The sequence below is a fragment of the Ornithodoros turicata genome, chromosome 5 (genome assembly GCF_037126465.1).
Source record: "Ornithodoros turicata isolate Travis chromosome 5, ASM3712646v1, whole genome shotgun sequence".
Taxonomy (NCBI): Eukaryota; Metazoa; Arthropoda; class Arachnida; order Ixodida; family Argasidae; genus Ornithodoros; species Ornithodoros turicata.
In genome coordinates this window covers 44,976,815-44,993,291 of record NC_088205.1, presented here as the reverse complement: position 1 = coordinate 44,993,291, position 16,477 = coordinate 44,976,815, and the positions used below count along the sequence as shown (strand labels likewise).

Here is a 16,477-nt window from a genome sequence, read left to right as displayed (position 1 = left end):
TGCAAGCCAGTGCATTAGAAGGAGGGAACAAAGCCATTAAAGAAACAAACAAATCACACTAGACGAGTTTGAAATTCGAAATTACAGATTAAGATGGCTTCTATGGCTGCATGCAGAGAAACAGATACTCATGGATCGATACGACAGCACCAGAGGACACGTGTTTCGCCGTGTTTCCGGTTCGTCAGCTCTAGGTAGCTGCGCATCTTTCCGGATTGGCGAACCAGGGGTCGCTCAGTGAGCGATATACACCTCGGAGGGTGACTGAGCGCTCCTCAATGCCACAGTGCAAGCCAGTGCATTATAAGGAGGGAAAAAATCCATTAAAGAAACAAATAAATGACATTGGACGAGTTTGAGATTCAAAATTACAGAGTAAGATGGCTTCCATGGCTGCACGCTGAGAAACGGATACTCATGGAACGACGCCGCAGCACCAGAGGACACGTGTTTCGCCATGTTTGCGGCACGTCAGCTCTGGGTAGCGGTGCATCCTTCGGGATTGGCAAACCAGGGGTCGCTCAGCGACCGATATACATCCGGGAGGGTGACTGAGCACTCCTCAACGCCACAGTGCAAGCCAGTGAATTAGAAGGAGGGAACAAAGCCATTAAAGAAACAAATACATGACACTAGACGTGTATGAAATTCAAAATTAGAGATTAAGATGGCTTCTCTGGCTGCACGCAGAGAAACAGATACTCATGGAACGATGCGACAGCATAACAGGACACGTGTTTCACCGTGTTTGCGGCTCGTCAGCTCTGAGTAGCTGCGCATCGTTCGGGATTGGAAAACCAGGGGTCGCTCAGCGTGCGATATACACCTGGGATGGTGACTGAGCACTCCGCAACGCCACACTGCAAGTCAGTGCATTATAAGGAGGGAAAAAAGCCATTAAATAAACAAATAAATTACAGTGGACGTCTTTAAAATTCAAAATTACAGATTCAGATGGCTTCTCTGGCTGCACGCAGAGAAACAGATACTCATGGAACGATGCGACGGCACCAGAGGGCACGTGTTTCGCCGTGTTTGAGGCTCGTCAGCGCTGGGTAGCTGCGCATCGTTCGGGATTGGCAAACCAGGGGTCGGTCAGCGAGCAATGTACGCCTGGGAGGGTGACTGAGCACTCCTCAACGCCACAGTATAAGCCAGTGGATTATAAGGAGGGGAAAAAGCCATTAAAGAAACAAATAAATAACACTAAACGTGTTTGAACTTCAAAATTACAGATTAAGATGGCTTCTATGGCTGCACGCAGAGAAACAGATACTCATGGAACGATGCGACAGCACCAGAGGACACGTGTTTCGTCGTGTTTGCGGCTCGTCAGCTCTGGGTAGCTGCCCATCGTTCGGGATGGGCAAACCAGGGGTCGCTCAGCGACGGATATACACCTGGGAGGGTGATTGAGCACTCCGCAACGCCACAGTGCAAGTCAGTGCATTATAAGGAGGGAAAAAAGCCATTAAAGGAACAAATATACGACACTAGACGTGTTTGAAATTCAAAATTACAGATTAAGATGGCTTTTATGTCTGCACGCAGAGAAACAGATACTCATGGAACGATGCGACAGCACCAGAGGACACGTGTTTCCCCGTGTTTGCGGCTCGTCAGCTCTGGGTAGCTGCCCATCGTTCGGGATTGGCAAATCAGGGGTCGCTCAGCGAGCGATATACACCTGGGAGGGTGACTGAGCACTCCTCAACGCCACAGTGCAAGCCAGTCCATTAGAATGAGGAAAAAAGCCATTAAAGAAACAAATAAATGACAGTAGACGTGTTTGAAATTCAAAATTACAGATTAAGATGGCTTCTATGGCTGCTCGGAGAGGAACAGATACTCATGGAACGATGCGACAGCACGAGAGGACACGTGTTTTGCCGTGTTTGCGGCTCGTCAGCTCTGGGTAGCTGCGCATCGTTCGGGATTGGCAAACCAAGGGGTCACTCAGCGAGCGAGGGTGACTGAGCACTCCTCAACGCCACAGTGGAAGCCAGTGCATTATAAGGAGGGAAAAAAGCCATTAAAGAAACAAATTAATGACACTAGACGTGTTTGAAATTCAAAATTACAGATTAAGATGGCTTCTATGGCTACACGCAGAGAAACGGATACTCATGGAACGATGCAACAGCACCAGAGGACACGTGTTTCGCCGTGTTGCGGTTCGTCAGTTGTGGTTAGCTGCGCATGGTTCGGGATTGGCAAACCAGGGGTCGCTCGGCGAGCGATATGCACCTGTATAGGAAGGTGACTGAGGACTCCTCAATGCCACAGTGCAAGCCAGTGCATTATAAGGAGGGAAAAAGGCGTTAAAGAAACAAATAAATGGCACCAGACTTGTTTGAAATTCAAAATTACAGATTAAGATGGCTTCTACGACTGCACGCAGAGAAACAGATAGTCATGGAACGATGCGACAGCACCAGAGGACACGTGTTTCGCTGTGTTTCCGGCTCGTCAGCTCTGGGTAGCTCTGCATCGTTCGGGATTGGCAAACCAGGGGTCGCTCGGCGAGCGATATACACCTGTATAGGAGGGTGACTGAGCACTCCTAAACGCCAGAGTGCAAGCAAGTGCATTATAAGGAGGAAAAAAGCCGTTAAAGAAACAAATACATGACACTAGACGTGTTTGAAATTCGAAATTACAGATTAAGATGGCTTCTATGGCTGCATGCAGAGATACTCATGGAACGATGACACAGCACCAGAGGACACGTGTTTCGCCGTGTTTCCGGCTCGTCAGCTCTGGGTAGCTGCGCATCTTTCCGGATTGGCAAACCAGGGGTCGCTCAGCGACCGATATACACCCGGGAGGGTGACTGAGCACTCCTCAACGCCACAGTGCAAGCCAGTGCATTAGAAGGAGGGAACAAAGCCATTAAAGAAACAAACAAATCACACTAGACGAGTTTGAAATTCGAAATTACAGATTAAGATGGCTTCTATGGCTGCATGCAGAGAAACAGATACTCATGGATCGATACGACAGCACCAGAGGACACGTGTTTCGCCGTGTTTCCGGTTCGTCAGCTCTAGGTAGCTGCGCATCTTTCCGGATTGGCAAACCTGGGGTCGCTCAGTGAGCGATATACACCTCGGAGGGTGACTGAGCGCTCCTCAATGCCACAGTGCAAGCCAGTGCATTATAAGGAGGGAAAAAAGCCATTAAAGAAACAAATAAATGACATTGGACGAGTTTGAAATTCAAAATTACAGAGTAAGATGGCTTCCATGGCTGCACGCTGAGAAACGGATACTCATGGAACGACGCCGCAGCACCAGAGGACACGTGTTTCGCCATGTTTGCGGCACGTCAGCTCTGGGTAGCGGTGCATCCTTCGGGATTGGCAAACCAGGGGTCGCTCAGCGACCGATATACATCCGGGAGGGTGACTGAGCACTCCTCAACGCCACAGTGCAAGCCAGTGCATTAGAAGGAGGGAACAAAGCCATTAAAGAAACAAATAAATGACACTAGGCGTGTTTGAAATTCGAAATTACAGATTAAGATGGCTTCTATGGCTGCATGCTTAGAAACAGATACTCATGGAACGTTGCGACAGCACCAGAGGACACGTGTTTCGCCGTGTTTCCGGCTCGTCAGCTCTGGGTAGCTGCGCATCTTTTCGGACTGGCAAACCAGGGGTCGCTCAGCGACCAATATACATCCGGGAGGGTGACTGAGCACTCCTCAACGCCACAGTGCAAGCCAGTGCCTTAGAAGGAGGGAACAAAGCCATTAAAGAAACAAATAAATGACACTAGACGTGTTGAAAATTGAAAATTACAGATTAAGATGGCTTCTATGGCTGCACGCAGAGAAACAGATACTCATGGAACGATTAGACAGCACCAGACGACACGTGTTTCGCCGTGTTTGCGGCTGGTCAGCTCTCGGTAGCTGCGCATCGTTCGGGATTGGCAAACCAGGGGTCGCTCAGCGAGCGATATACACCTGGGAGGGTGACTGAGCGCTCCTCAACGCCACAGTGGAAGCCAGTGCATTATAAGGAGGGAGAAAAGCCATTAAAGAAACAAATTAATGACACTAGACGTGTTTGAAATTCAAAATTACAGATTAAGATGGCTTCTATGGCTACACGCAGAGAAACAGATACTCATGGAACGATGCAACAGCACCAGAGGACACGTGTTTCGCCGTGTTTGCGGCTCGTCAGCTCTGGGTAGCTGCGCATCTTTCCGGATTGGCAAACCAGGGGTCGCTCAGCGACCGATATACACCCGGGAGGGTGACTGAGCACTCCTCAACGCCACAGTGCAAGCCAGTGCATTAGAAGGAGGGAACAAAGCCATTAAAGAAACAAACAAATCACACTAGACGAGTTTGAAATTCGAAATTACAGATTAAGATGGCTTCTATGGCTGCATGCAGAGAAACAGATACTCATGGATCGATACGACAGCACCAGAGGACACGTGTTTCGCCGTGTTTCCGGTTCGTCAGCTCTAGGTAGCTGCGCATCTTTCCGGATTGGCAAACCTGGGGTCGCTCAGTGAGCGATATACACCTCGGAGGGTGACTGAGCGCTCCTCAATGCCACAGTGCAAGCCAGTGCATTATAAGGAGGGAAAAAAGCCATTAAAGAAACAAATAAATTACATTGGACGAGTTTGAAATTCAAAATTACAGAGTAAGATGGCTTCCATGGCTGCACGCTGAGAAACGGATACTCATGGAACGACGCCGCAGCACCAGAGGACACGTGTTTCGCCATGTTTGCGGCACGTCAGCTCTGGGTAGCGGTGCATCCTTCGGGATTGGCAAACCAGGGGTCGCTCAGCGACCGATATACATCCGGGAGGGTGACTGAGCACTCCTCAACGCCACAGTGCAAGCCAGTGCATTAGAAGGAGGGAACAAAGCCATTAAAGAAACAAATAAATGACACTAGGCGTGTTTGAAATTCGAAATTACAGATTAAGATGGCTTCTATGGCTGCATGCTTAGAAACAGATACTCATGGAACGTTGCGACAGCACCAGAGGACACGTGTTTCGCCGTGTTTGCGGCTCGTCAGCTCTGGGTAGCTGCGCATCTTTCCGGATTGGCAAACCAGGGGTCGCTCAGCGACCGATATACACCCGGGAGGGTGACTGAGCACTCCTCAACGCCACAGTGCAAGCCAGTGCATTAGAAGGAGGGAACAAAGCCATTAAAGAAACAAACAAATCACACTAGACGAGTTTGAAATTCGAAATTACAGATTAAGATGGCTTCTATGGCTGCATGCAGAGAAACAGATACTCATGGATCGATACGACAGCACCAGAGGACACGTGTTTCGCCGTGTTTCCGGTTCGTCAGCTCTAGGTAGCTGCGCATCTTTCCGGATTGGCAAACCTGGGGTCGCTCAGTGAGCGATATACACCTCGGAGGGTGACTGAGCGCTCCTCAATGCCACAGTGCAAGCCAGTGCATTATAAGGAGGGAAAAAAGCCATTAAAGAAACAAATAAATGACATTGGACGAGTTTGAAATTCAAAATTACAGAGTAAGATGGCTTCCATGGCTGCACGCTGAGAAACGGATACTCATGGAACGACGCCGCAGCACCAGAGGACACGTGTTTCGCCATGTTTGCGGCACGTCAGCTCTGGGTAGCGGTGCATCCTTCGGGATTGGCAAACCAGGGGTCGCTCAGCGACCGATATACATCCGGGAGGGTGACTGAGCACTCCTCAACGCCACAGTGCAAGCCAGTGCATTAGAAGGAGGGAACAAAGCCATTAAAGAAACAAATAAATGACACTAGGCGTGTTTGAAATTCGAAATTACAGATTAAGATGGCTTCTATGGCTGCATGCTTAGAAACAGATACTCATGGAACGTTGCGACAGCACCAGAGGACACGTGTTTCGCCGTGTTTCCGGCTCGTCAGCTCTGGGTAGCTGCGCATCTTTTCGGACTGGCAAACCAGGGGTCGCTCAGCGACCAATATACATCCGGGAGGGTGACTGAGCACTCCTCAACGCCACAGTGCAAGCCAGTGCCTTAGAAGGAGGGAACAAAGCCATTAAAGAAACAAATAAATGACACTAGACGTGTTGAAAATTGAAAATTACAGATTAAGATGGCTTCTATGGCTGCACGCAGAGAAACAGATACTCATGGAACGATTAGACAGCACCAGACGACACGTGTTTCGCCGTGTTTGCGGCTGGTCAGCTCTCGGTAGCTGCGCATCGTTCGGGATTGGCAAACCAGGGGTCGCTCAGCGAGCGATATACACCTGGGAGGGTGACTGAGCGCTCCTCAACGCCACAGTGGAAGCCAGTGCATTATAAGGAGGGAAAAAAGCCATTAAAGAAACAAATAAATGACATTGGACGAGTTTGAAATTCAAAATTACAGAGTAAGATGGCTTCCATGGCTGCACGCTGAGAAACGGATACTCATGGAACGACGCCGCAGCACCAGAGGACACGTGTTTCGCCATGTTTGCGGCACGTCAGCTCTGGGTAGCGGTGCATCCTTCGGGATTGGCAAACCAGGGGTCGCTCAGCGACCGATATACATCCGGGAGGGTGACTGAGCACTCCTCAACGCCACAGTGCAAGCCAGTGCATTAGAAGGAGGGAACAAAGCCATTAAAGAAACAAATAAATGACACTAGGCGTGTTTGAAATTCGAAATTACAGATTAAGATGGCTTCTATGGCTGCATGCTTAGAAACAGATACTCATGGAACGTTGCGACAGCACCAGAGGACACGTGTTTCGCCGTGTTTCCGGCTCGTCAGCTCTGGGTAGCTGCGCATCTTTTCGGACTGGCAAACCAGGGGTCGCTCAGCGACCAATATACATCCGGGAGGGTGACTGAGCACTCCTCAACGCCACAGTGCAAGCCAGTGCCTTAGAAGGAGGGAACAAAGCCATTAAAGAAACAAATAAATGACACTAGACGTGTTGAAAATTGAAAATTACAGATTAAGATGGCTTCTATGGCTGCACGCAGAGAAACAGATACTCATGGAACGATTAGACAGCACCAGACGACACGTGTTTCGCCGTGTTTGCGGCTGGTCAGCTCTCGGTAGCTGCGCATCGTTCGGGATTGGCAAACCAGGGGTCGCTCAGCGAGCGATATACACCTGGGAGGGTGACTGAGCGCTCCTCAACGCCACAGTGGAAGCCAGTGCATTATAAGGAGGGAAAAAAGCCATTAAAGAAACAAATTAATGACACTAGACGTGTTTGAAATTCAAAATTACAGATTAAGATGGCTTCTATGGCTACACGCAGAGAAACAGATACTCATGGAACGATGCAACAGCACCAGAGGACACGTGTTTCGCCGTGTTTGCGGCTCGTCAGCTCTGGGTAGCTGCGCATCGTTCAGGATTGGCAAACCAGGGGTCGCTCAGCGAGCGATATACACCTGGGAGGGTGACTGAGCACTCCTCAACGCCACAGTGCAAGCCAGTGCATTATAAGGAGGGAAAAAAGCCATTAACGAAACAAATAATTGACACTAGACGTGTTTGAAATTCAAAATTACAGATTAAGATGGCTTCTATGGCTGCACGCAGAGAAACAGATACTCATGGAACTTTGCGACAGCACCAGAGGACACGTGTTTCGCCGTGTTTGCGGCTCGTCAGTTCTGGGTAGCTGCGCATCGTTCGGGATTGGCAAACCAGGGTTAGCTCAGCGAGCGATATACACCTGGGAGGGAAGTGCAATAGTAATTAATAATCTGCCTGAAATGGGTATGGTAATGCATTACTATTGTGTGGTATCCCGGTATACAAACGGTCAGTGATGGGCAAAGTACCTCAAAATTATACTTAAAGTAAAGTACCAAGTACCTGATGTCATTAGTACTTGATGTACAGTACAAAGTACCCAATCCCAAATGTACTTCAAGTAAAGCACAAAGTACTAGGCAAAGTACTCATCAAGTACATCGCCAATTTAATTTGTATCACTTTGCATATCACTGTTTAGTATCTGTGTTTTGCTCTTTTGGCAAACCTCTAGTGAGCATTCTTGACAACTGCTCTGAAACCATAATGTTTTTTTTATTGCGTGTTAGCGCCGCGAAGCAACTGTGGCTATAAAATCATAATGTCCTATAGGTTAAGTGCTAATCGGATGTTATAATTTGCAGTTACATGTTGAGAGGTAATCAGTCAGGTGTGTTGACTGATCCAAGATCACCCGTCTATTGTGGTGTTCCGGTACTAATCTTCGTATATAGGAGGCTAGATAATTTCGGGGGGGAAAAGTACAAGCCAACAGAGATTATACATTTCTGTGCATTCCTTGTTGCTTTTCGAAATACAACATGCTTAAAAAAGAATATGAAGCAAATTAAAGAGGATGAAACACGATGTAAGCCTTCATTTTTATACGACTGTGACATGCAGCAATGTAATCCATGTGACCAATTAAAAAATTCAAAATGTAAAAATGAAAGCATGCGTGTCTTTCAGAGTGTTCATGGTATAATGCAATCACACATTGTGATGTAAATTGATTATTAATTGCCAATGAAGGAAACAATAAAAAAGCATAGAACCTTGCATTGGGAGAGCTGAAACGACAATTGACCCAGTCATTGTGCTGCCAGTTGCAGTGTCATAATGTGTGCGTGTCTTTGCATTCCATTCAGTTTACTCAATTATAGAAGAGTTGATACTAACATTTCAAGCCTCGCAACAAGAGACTTGCTTCAACAAATATGCTCTTTAAAAGCACAAAAATCAGTTTTCGTAAAATGTCATACTGGGAATCTTGGTGCTGCATTACAATAGAAGCACTAAAATGATGCAAAAAGACGAAAACTCAGATATATAGCCCTCTCTGTGTGTTTTCGTTGTTGTCATTTTAGCGCTTTTAGTAGGGTGCATTTTTGATACTCTTTTGTGATTTTTTGTCAGAGTCAAAATTTGGGAACGTGAGTATTTGATGGGAAAGTACTCAAAAAAGTACTTTAAGTACAGTACAAAGTACACGATTAAAAATGTACTTAAAGGGACGGTCTCGTACCCCCTGCCCCTTTCATAAAGTGTACCATTCGATTGCCCTTTGTTGAAAATGGAATACTGCTAATTTTCCCGACAAAACACGCCACAGTTATTAAATAACCAAATTAAATTGATAAATATTGCAGAGCATGCCGCGATCTGTGTTGGCAACAATAAGAACGACCACGTCGTCCTGCGGGTAAGTCCGTGATAGGATACAGAACTCGTCTGCTTTTGCGCGCGCTAGTGCATCGGCGTGAGCAGACGACTTTCAGAAGTTACTGGGCACTGCGGCAACTCTCGTACAATTTCTTTCGGTTCTCAGGTGAAAAACGTAGTGGCAAGCATGGTGGTTCAGAACAACTAGGTTAATCCTCAATTACAAGTTAAAAGTTGCAGGACAACCCCATCCACAATCACAAATCTGAAGTCGCTCGCCATCGGCGCGAGCGGTCGCATTACAGCTCCGACCAAAAATATATTACGCGCGCTTCCATTACACTCCCCGTTGTACACTGATCATGCTTTGAAATGAAGTGTCGCTGACGACGTACATGGAGAAGGAGTACGTGTTTACGTGGCTGCACGAGACCGTCCCTTTAAAGTAAAGTACAAGTACACAGAAATGTACTTAAAGTAGTACTTGAGTACTTGGTACTTCTAGTACTGCCCATCACTGCGAACGGTACACCGTCAATTTGGAGGGGTTCTCTATGCTGCTCTTCGTTGACTTTTCTGCTTAGTTGACGCTGGCAAAACATCATTCTTGAAAATTCATTGGTACAAAAACTTGGCAAAACCGGGAATTAATGCCTCACGAATGTCATCACAAAGACAATTTCTACATTGTTGCATGTCAAAATAGTAGCTATTGTGTTTAACGTGACCTTCGCTTTGACGCTGCCAAGGTAAAAATAGCGCATGAAATAAAAGTAACGAATGATTAACGATTAATAATACTCAAGAAAATGAGACACACCGCATGAGAAGGACTCAGACATCCTTTTATTGAGGACAGCAGTCCACCAGAAAGTCAGTCACCTTCATTTATACAAAACGCATTCCGCAGTTAAGTCTCGGTTAGAATAATCCTAGAATTGACATTGGATTCGTATCCATCAGGCTGTCAAGACAGAAGTAGCCGATGCGCACCCGTCACAGGTGTAGGTCCCATCCGCCTGAATTAGAATGACGCTGTCGGTGCAAGATCCTGGTGGTGTAGTCTTGGTGGCACCTGACAATAAGTGGCGCAACCAATAGTTAGATGTCCCACAGGTTGCTCGTTTGAACGTGAAGGCATGAACTAGAAATATACGAGAGAGTGACTCCTAATTATTGAAAAAATCTATGTGAGATAAAAATTGGAAACCTTCTGCGCGACTCTTGTGAGGGTTTTTGCTACCCAAACAGGTGTTTTCTATGAGTGTACCTCATTAATTAGTCTAATTAGCTTAATTGAACTCAGAAATTTGCCAAGGTAAGGTAATTTTTTTATGTTAATTAGGAAGCCCATCGCTACAACACACCATTTCAGTCACAAATACAGCATCTTTTACAATATTTCCACAAAAATTTGACACCCAAAAACGCGTAACAACCACCACAAAAACCGTCGCTCGTCTAGGCGCACGCTCGGCTTTAGCCCGGTCCAGTTGCCCCGCCTAAAGTATGGGGAAGAGAAATGAACAACACAGAAAACAGCAAGAAGTCAGGTCTATCCCCTTTTTGGTGCATCTTTTTTTGTTTGGTTCCTTTTATCTGTTGAGATGAACTGAAAAGATATCTGTTAATAGGTTTATCAGATTGCGCCCGGTCCCTGCCATCTCTTTTTTGTGTCTGTTTTTCTCACGCTATTTCCATGCGAAGTGGGAGTGTCTTCGGGCCGTGCCGATAGTCCCGGCACTGCGAAATCTGAAAAGGCGCTTGCAGAGATGCGAGTTTTCGGGTGGCAAATATTTGGAGAACAGCTGAAGAATCTTTAAATTACAATTGGAATAGCATGTGGTGGCGGCGGATTTCGTAATTAACGCAAAAAAACGTACTTTCCTTGGCAAAATTTTGAGTTCAATGAAGACAATTAGCCTAATTAATGATACACTCGTGCAAAACTGCTGTTTGTGTTGCAAAAACCTTCACAAGTGTCATGCAGAATGTTTCCCATTTTTATCTCGCGTAGATCTTAAAAATAATAATTTGGGGTCACTCTCTCGTGCAATACCCCGTATATTGCACAGTTCGTCCTTTCCATATTGATGAGTGTTCTGAGCTAGTTATCAATTTCTTGATTTATGAGGAGTTATGGACTTTTACAGGGTGACAAAGAACATTATGAAGAATAACTGACACTTTACAGCAGCTTTTATCGTGGACATGCAAAGTACGGCTTCTATACGTAACAAGAATAAGTAAGCAAAGTTCGTTCCTGGCTAGTGAATTAACGATAATGTGATAGTGAACTAGCGGTGAGAATGCAGGACACGTTTTGAAGACGCCCCATACAGCAATTGATTGCGCATCTCTAATAGGCAGTGTGTAACTACCACCACTTTTTGGGCACTTCTACCCAGACTCCGGGGAATGTTAGCAACAAATATCTGCACCAACTCGCTTTGGAATTTTTCTTCTTCTTCGATTCCACAACACTCAAAATTAAACAATATTGACGAATACCAATAGCGTAGTAAGTAGTTAGGAACGCGAGGTACATACATTGTGCAGTGTGAGTACCATAGCAGGGGCAAGTCTTGCAGACGACACCTGTGCTGGCGTAACCGCATACCTGGCTACTGGAGCAGACGGGACCCTAAGAAAAGAACTCTAACGGTAAAGAGCCGACGAAAGACGTTTCGGATTCCTCTGCATGTTGCTTCCCAGGCAACAATGGGCAACGGTTAGTCACGCTAGATCGAAGAATAAGGCTTTTAAGGTGCTCCAAAGGAAATCCAAAGTGCTGACGGTAATATCATCAGCATGATTCGTCAGACATTTTATTGCGAGCAATTGAGAAGAGTGAAAAATGAGACAATGTTAATGTGTCTGAGTAAGATGACTAAGTAAGGCTAGAGCTATTGTCAGTGTACATCAAGAACACCCGGTCCTCCTTCACGGCTGCCTTCTTTTACCAGTGATACCACAAGAAGAGAAAAGAGGAGCTTTGCGTTTCGATTCTTAAACACGTTTTCGAATAACGGCCAGTAAAACGTATGCGCAGCCAAGTGCAATACACTGTTTGTCAAAGCTTTTCGGGCATTGGAGTACCAAGAAGGTTAATTTGGTGACGTGACCGATGACGTAGGGTTGCCCTAACGGAAGCTGTAATGAACTTACGTTCGCCCCTCCGCACCTGGCATCCTTGTGTTCGATCACAACACCTGAAAGGTATTAAAGTATATACCTATCTTGTGAGACTACAAATCTGCGTTTGGGCCCGCATTGTCTATACCAGTGGCCTTGGTAAGAAATGTATAAACAATTGTCACACAGGCTATATACTACGCGTAATACTTAATACGTCATGTTTACTGATTGGCTTAGCACATGTGTTGTTATCACATATTTGGGAGTGGTCCGCAGTACGAGACCTCATTTGCAAATTGATATGTTTCGCTGCAAGGATATCGAATGAAACTAATTTCCGAGGTCGATAAAAGAAAGAAAACCATGCACAAAAACAGCAACCGAGTTTCTCACAAGCTGCTTGGCGCCACCATTTTTATGGTCGCGTGCACATTGATGTTTGGAATGACGATTCACCTGCCCAGAACGCCTCGGCCTGGCATTTACGGAGGACACTCGAAACACGTTCAGCTAAAACAGCAGTAAACGAAGGAAAACTGAAAACTAGCAATATACGATACACAGCGTCCCAAGCTTCACTAAGCTCCCACTAGATGGGCGGTGACGGCTCAAATCCCTCCCCCAATATCGTCTAGTTTTGAAAAGCATTTGGGAGAAGGAAATGTTAAGAAAGAGGACGAGGGGCGGGGCACCACGCTCGTGTATATGACTCAATAAACGTGCAGTTGTTCTGCAGCCACGGTGACGATAGGCCACGTCTGATTACTCTTAAGTAACATTGGTGCCGAAACCCGGGAGATTGGCCCTTCGACTGCCGCCGTCGCAACGCCTGGACCTTCCACTTCCAACGAGGCAGCACGCCAGCCCGGGATTTCGCCTCTCGTCAGCCGGAATTGAATTCCGCAAAGCCCGTGGACAAATTGGACGGCCTCAAGCGCAGCAGAGCAGGCGCAAGAGGCGCAGTGACCCGCGTCATGAATCGTCAGCGAGATTGTCCTAGCGCAGAGGTCACAGCCGAGGGCATTGAAGTGGACCTCGACTTCTTGGTCGCACGAAAGGCCGCGCTTCACGACTTGGACCTCCAGATCTTGGCGCTCACGGAGGTGACAAGTACGACGACGAGGTGCAAGGCGTACTCGACTGTGAGCAGCAGTTAGAGGCCGCCATCACAAGAGCGAAACGAATGCTAAGAACCACGTCAGCGGTAACGGTGCAAGCTCCGCTGGACCGGTGTTCATAACGGACCGCTGTCCAGTTATGAAGTGCTACTGTACAGGGTCGTATCTCGATGCATGCCTCCAGGGCTCTTCGTGCAGTTTCGGCAAAGGAGGAAGGAACTGGCCGCATCTTCCGATGTGAGCGCTACGGCGCCGCCCACGGATGCGACGTCAACCTCACCATCAGCAGCAACAGAGGTCAAGGCGCTGATGGACTTCTTACGCGTTCACGTCGAAGCGAGAGAGGAAGCTGCACTTCACCGACCACGGCCTTCCCATCAAGACCACGCGGATGATGAGGTGCCAACCCCCTTGCCGTCGGCCGCTGCACTCCCAGCCGTAGTGAGCTCTGCCCCCGCCACCGTCGTCGCCGGAGGGTCATCGTCGCAAGCTCCTGAACAGCCTGCGTGCGCCCTTTGTCGGGCCGCGGATCACCGCATTGCAGCATGCTCAGCATCTCTCACACCGGAGGAGAAGCGCCGGCGCCTCGCTTCAGAGCATCGCTGTTTCCGGTGCGCGAGGCGCAATCACTTCGCCCGCCGTTGTCGGTTGGCTGGGACCCTGAAGTGCGGTAAATGTCAGGGGAAACACCTGACGGTGCTCTGTGATGTACAGCCCCAGGCGAGCGGTCGGAGCGCGGCATCCGCGCCCGTGTCGGTGCCAGCAGTCCAGTCCACAGCAGCCTCAAAGTCCTCACCATTACGTTCTTGCAAACAGCCACAGCGACGATATCCGGTCCCGGTGGGTCTGCAGAGGTGCGAGTCTTGCTCGACACCGGGAGCCAAAGGACATTCGTCACCGAAGACCTTGCCCGACAGCTTCGCTGCCCCATTCAGTCTTCGGAAGGCCTGTCCATCTTTGCGTTTGGCTCAACGCAGGCCTCCACATTCCGAACGTACGACAGGGTCTCGTTGTGCGTTGCTGGTTTATGCCAGTCATTGGAGGTGGATGCCCTTGCCATCCCGCACATCTGTAGATCGCTCAGCCCTCCAGTACATGCCAGAATCACAGAAGTACTCAAGCACCGCGGTCTCCGTGCAGCGACGACTGCATGCGCATCACAGAACGTTGATCCCCTCGTCGGTGCGGACCACTATTGGCGTCTCGTGTCAGGGAAGATAGAGCGCCTCCCCAATGACATGACGGCCATCGAGACAATATTTGGATGGGTCGTCCAAGGCGTAGCTCCACCCGGCTCGGCGCAGGACCACCATGCCGTAACGTCGCTCTTATGCTTGTAGAGGAGGTGGTGTTCCTCTACATGAGTCCTGACCGGCGATGATGGAATGTCCCAGCGGGCAGATGTGCGTGGCCTCACGCTAGGACGGTGCCGGTAGAACTGCCGTGCCAGCGCCGTAGCGCGTGGCAGCAGAGGCGCGTCGTCGTCGTCTTCCACGGGCCGCCACATCACTCCCAACCTCAGACGCGGAGCGGTGCATGCGGTTGAGGTCCGCGTCGATGCCATGAAGAGGAGAATGGGGACGACATGTGGATGGTGGACGATTGGAGATACAGCTTGCGATTGTGGCTGTTGATGCAGCAGCGGGATGGCGGGAACAAGGGCGCTGCGGTCCGGGCGGGTTCCAGAGATGAGTTGTGAGTGCTGAGTGGTTGGGTGCTTGAGTGCGTTGTGTGGCGTTGAGTTGCTGCGTTGCTTGTTGCTGAGGTTGTGCGTTGAGTGATCGTTGTTGAGAGCTGTTTGTTGATGATCGTGTTGAGTCCCTGCTGAGTCCGTTGAGCCCTTGTTGAGTGCGCCGAGTGCTTGCTGAGTGATTGCTGCCGAGCGTTGTTGCTGAGTGAATGAGTTGCTGAGTGGGCGACAGTACCGCGACCGGTACGACAGCGTGAATGCCGGTTGCCGCCAAAGAAGTGCCGGGGAGGACCATCATGAAGCAGGTGGAGGCCGGTAAACCAGCTTACTGTGGTCTCCCTGCGGGTCCCCGGTGGAACAGTGGTCCCGGTGCGCCTTGCCTGCTAGAGGGTTGTTCGCTGCTGGTTTTCCGAAAAATTTAGGATGTTGCATGGCCGAATTACGCCGAACATGGTGTTCGTTGTTCGGGTCACCAAATGTAGAGGAGGTGGTGTTCCTCTACATGAGTCCTGACCGGCGATGATGAAATGTCCCAGCGGGCAGATGTGCGTGGCCTCACGCTAGGACGGTGCCGGTAGAACTGCCGTGCCAGCGCCGTAGCGCGTGGCAGCAGAGGCGCGTCGTCGTCGTCTTCCACGGGCCGCCACATGCTCTACGCTCGACGAGGGACTACCAGAGCCAGCTGACCTCTGGCGACTAGAGGCTTTGGGCATCACGGAGTCCGAGCTGTCTACTCCCGATGGAGCCGCAGATCTCAAAGTGTTTGAAGACAACATCAAGTGGCGAACAGACCGATATGAGGCTCCTCTCATGATCAAGGAGCACGGTCTCCCGCTCGAGGCTAGCAACCTTGCCACCGCTGAGAAGAGATTGAAGGCCCAGTCGCGACCTTTCAGTACGGCGCCCGCAGTTCTCGAGCAGTATGACTCCACCATGCGCGAGTACTTCACCGAAGGGCACGCCGAGCCGGTGACTGGGCCATACCCCACCAACAATATGTACTACTTACCTCATCATGCGTTCATCCGCAACGACGCCGTCACTACCAAGGTCCGAATAGTGTTCGACGCGTCGTCTCACGTCCCAGGCCAACCCTCACTCAACAACGTCTTGGCGAAAGGTCCGAACCTAAACAGCGACCTCCTGCGTTTGCTCATCACGTTTCGGCCCTCTGCCATCATCCTCACCGCAGATAACCGCAAGGCGTATCTGCAGATCCACATCCGGCCGCAAGACAGGGACACCCTACGTTTCCTGTGGATCCAGGAGTTGCCGTCGGCATCCAACCCTCACCCAGCAGTCAAGCAGTGGAAGATGACAAGAGTGCCGTTCGGAGCCTCGTCTAGCCTATTTCTACTCGCAGCAACG

At 49.0% G+C, this 16,477-nt stretch overlaps 1 protein-coding gene across 1 annotated transcript in view; it reads right to left on the bottom strand.

Moving 5' to 3' along the window:
* Positions 1 to 9,991: 9,991 nt before the first annotated feature.
* Positions 9,992 to 16,477, bottom strand: part of LOC135395710 (uncharacterized) — a 49,092-nt gene continuing 42,606 nt past the window's right edge. Inside the window, exons 6-8 of the mRNA XM_064626803.1 lie at positions 12,332 to 12,375; positions 11,714 to 11,807; positions 9,992 to 10,238 (exon numbers count right to left, since the gene is read on the bottom strand). Coding sequence (XP_064482873.1) covers positions 10,123 to 10,238; positions 11,714 to 11,807; positions 12,332 to 12,375 — 254 coding nt within the window. The 3' untranslated portion in view covers positions 9,992 to 10,122. The remainder of the gene's footprint in view (positions 10,239 to 11,713; positions 11,808 to 12,331; positions 12,376 to 16,477) is intronic.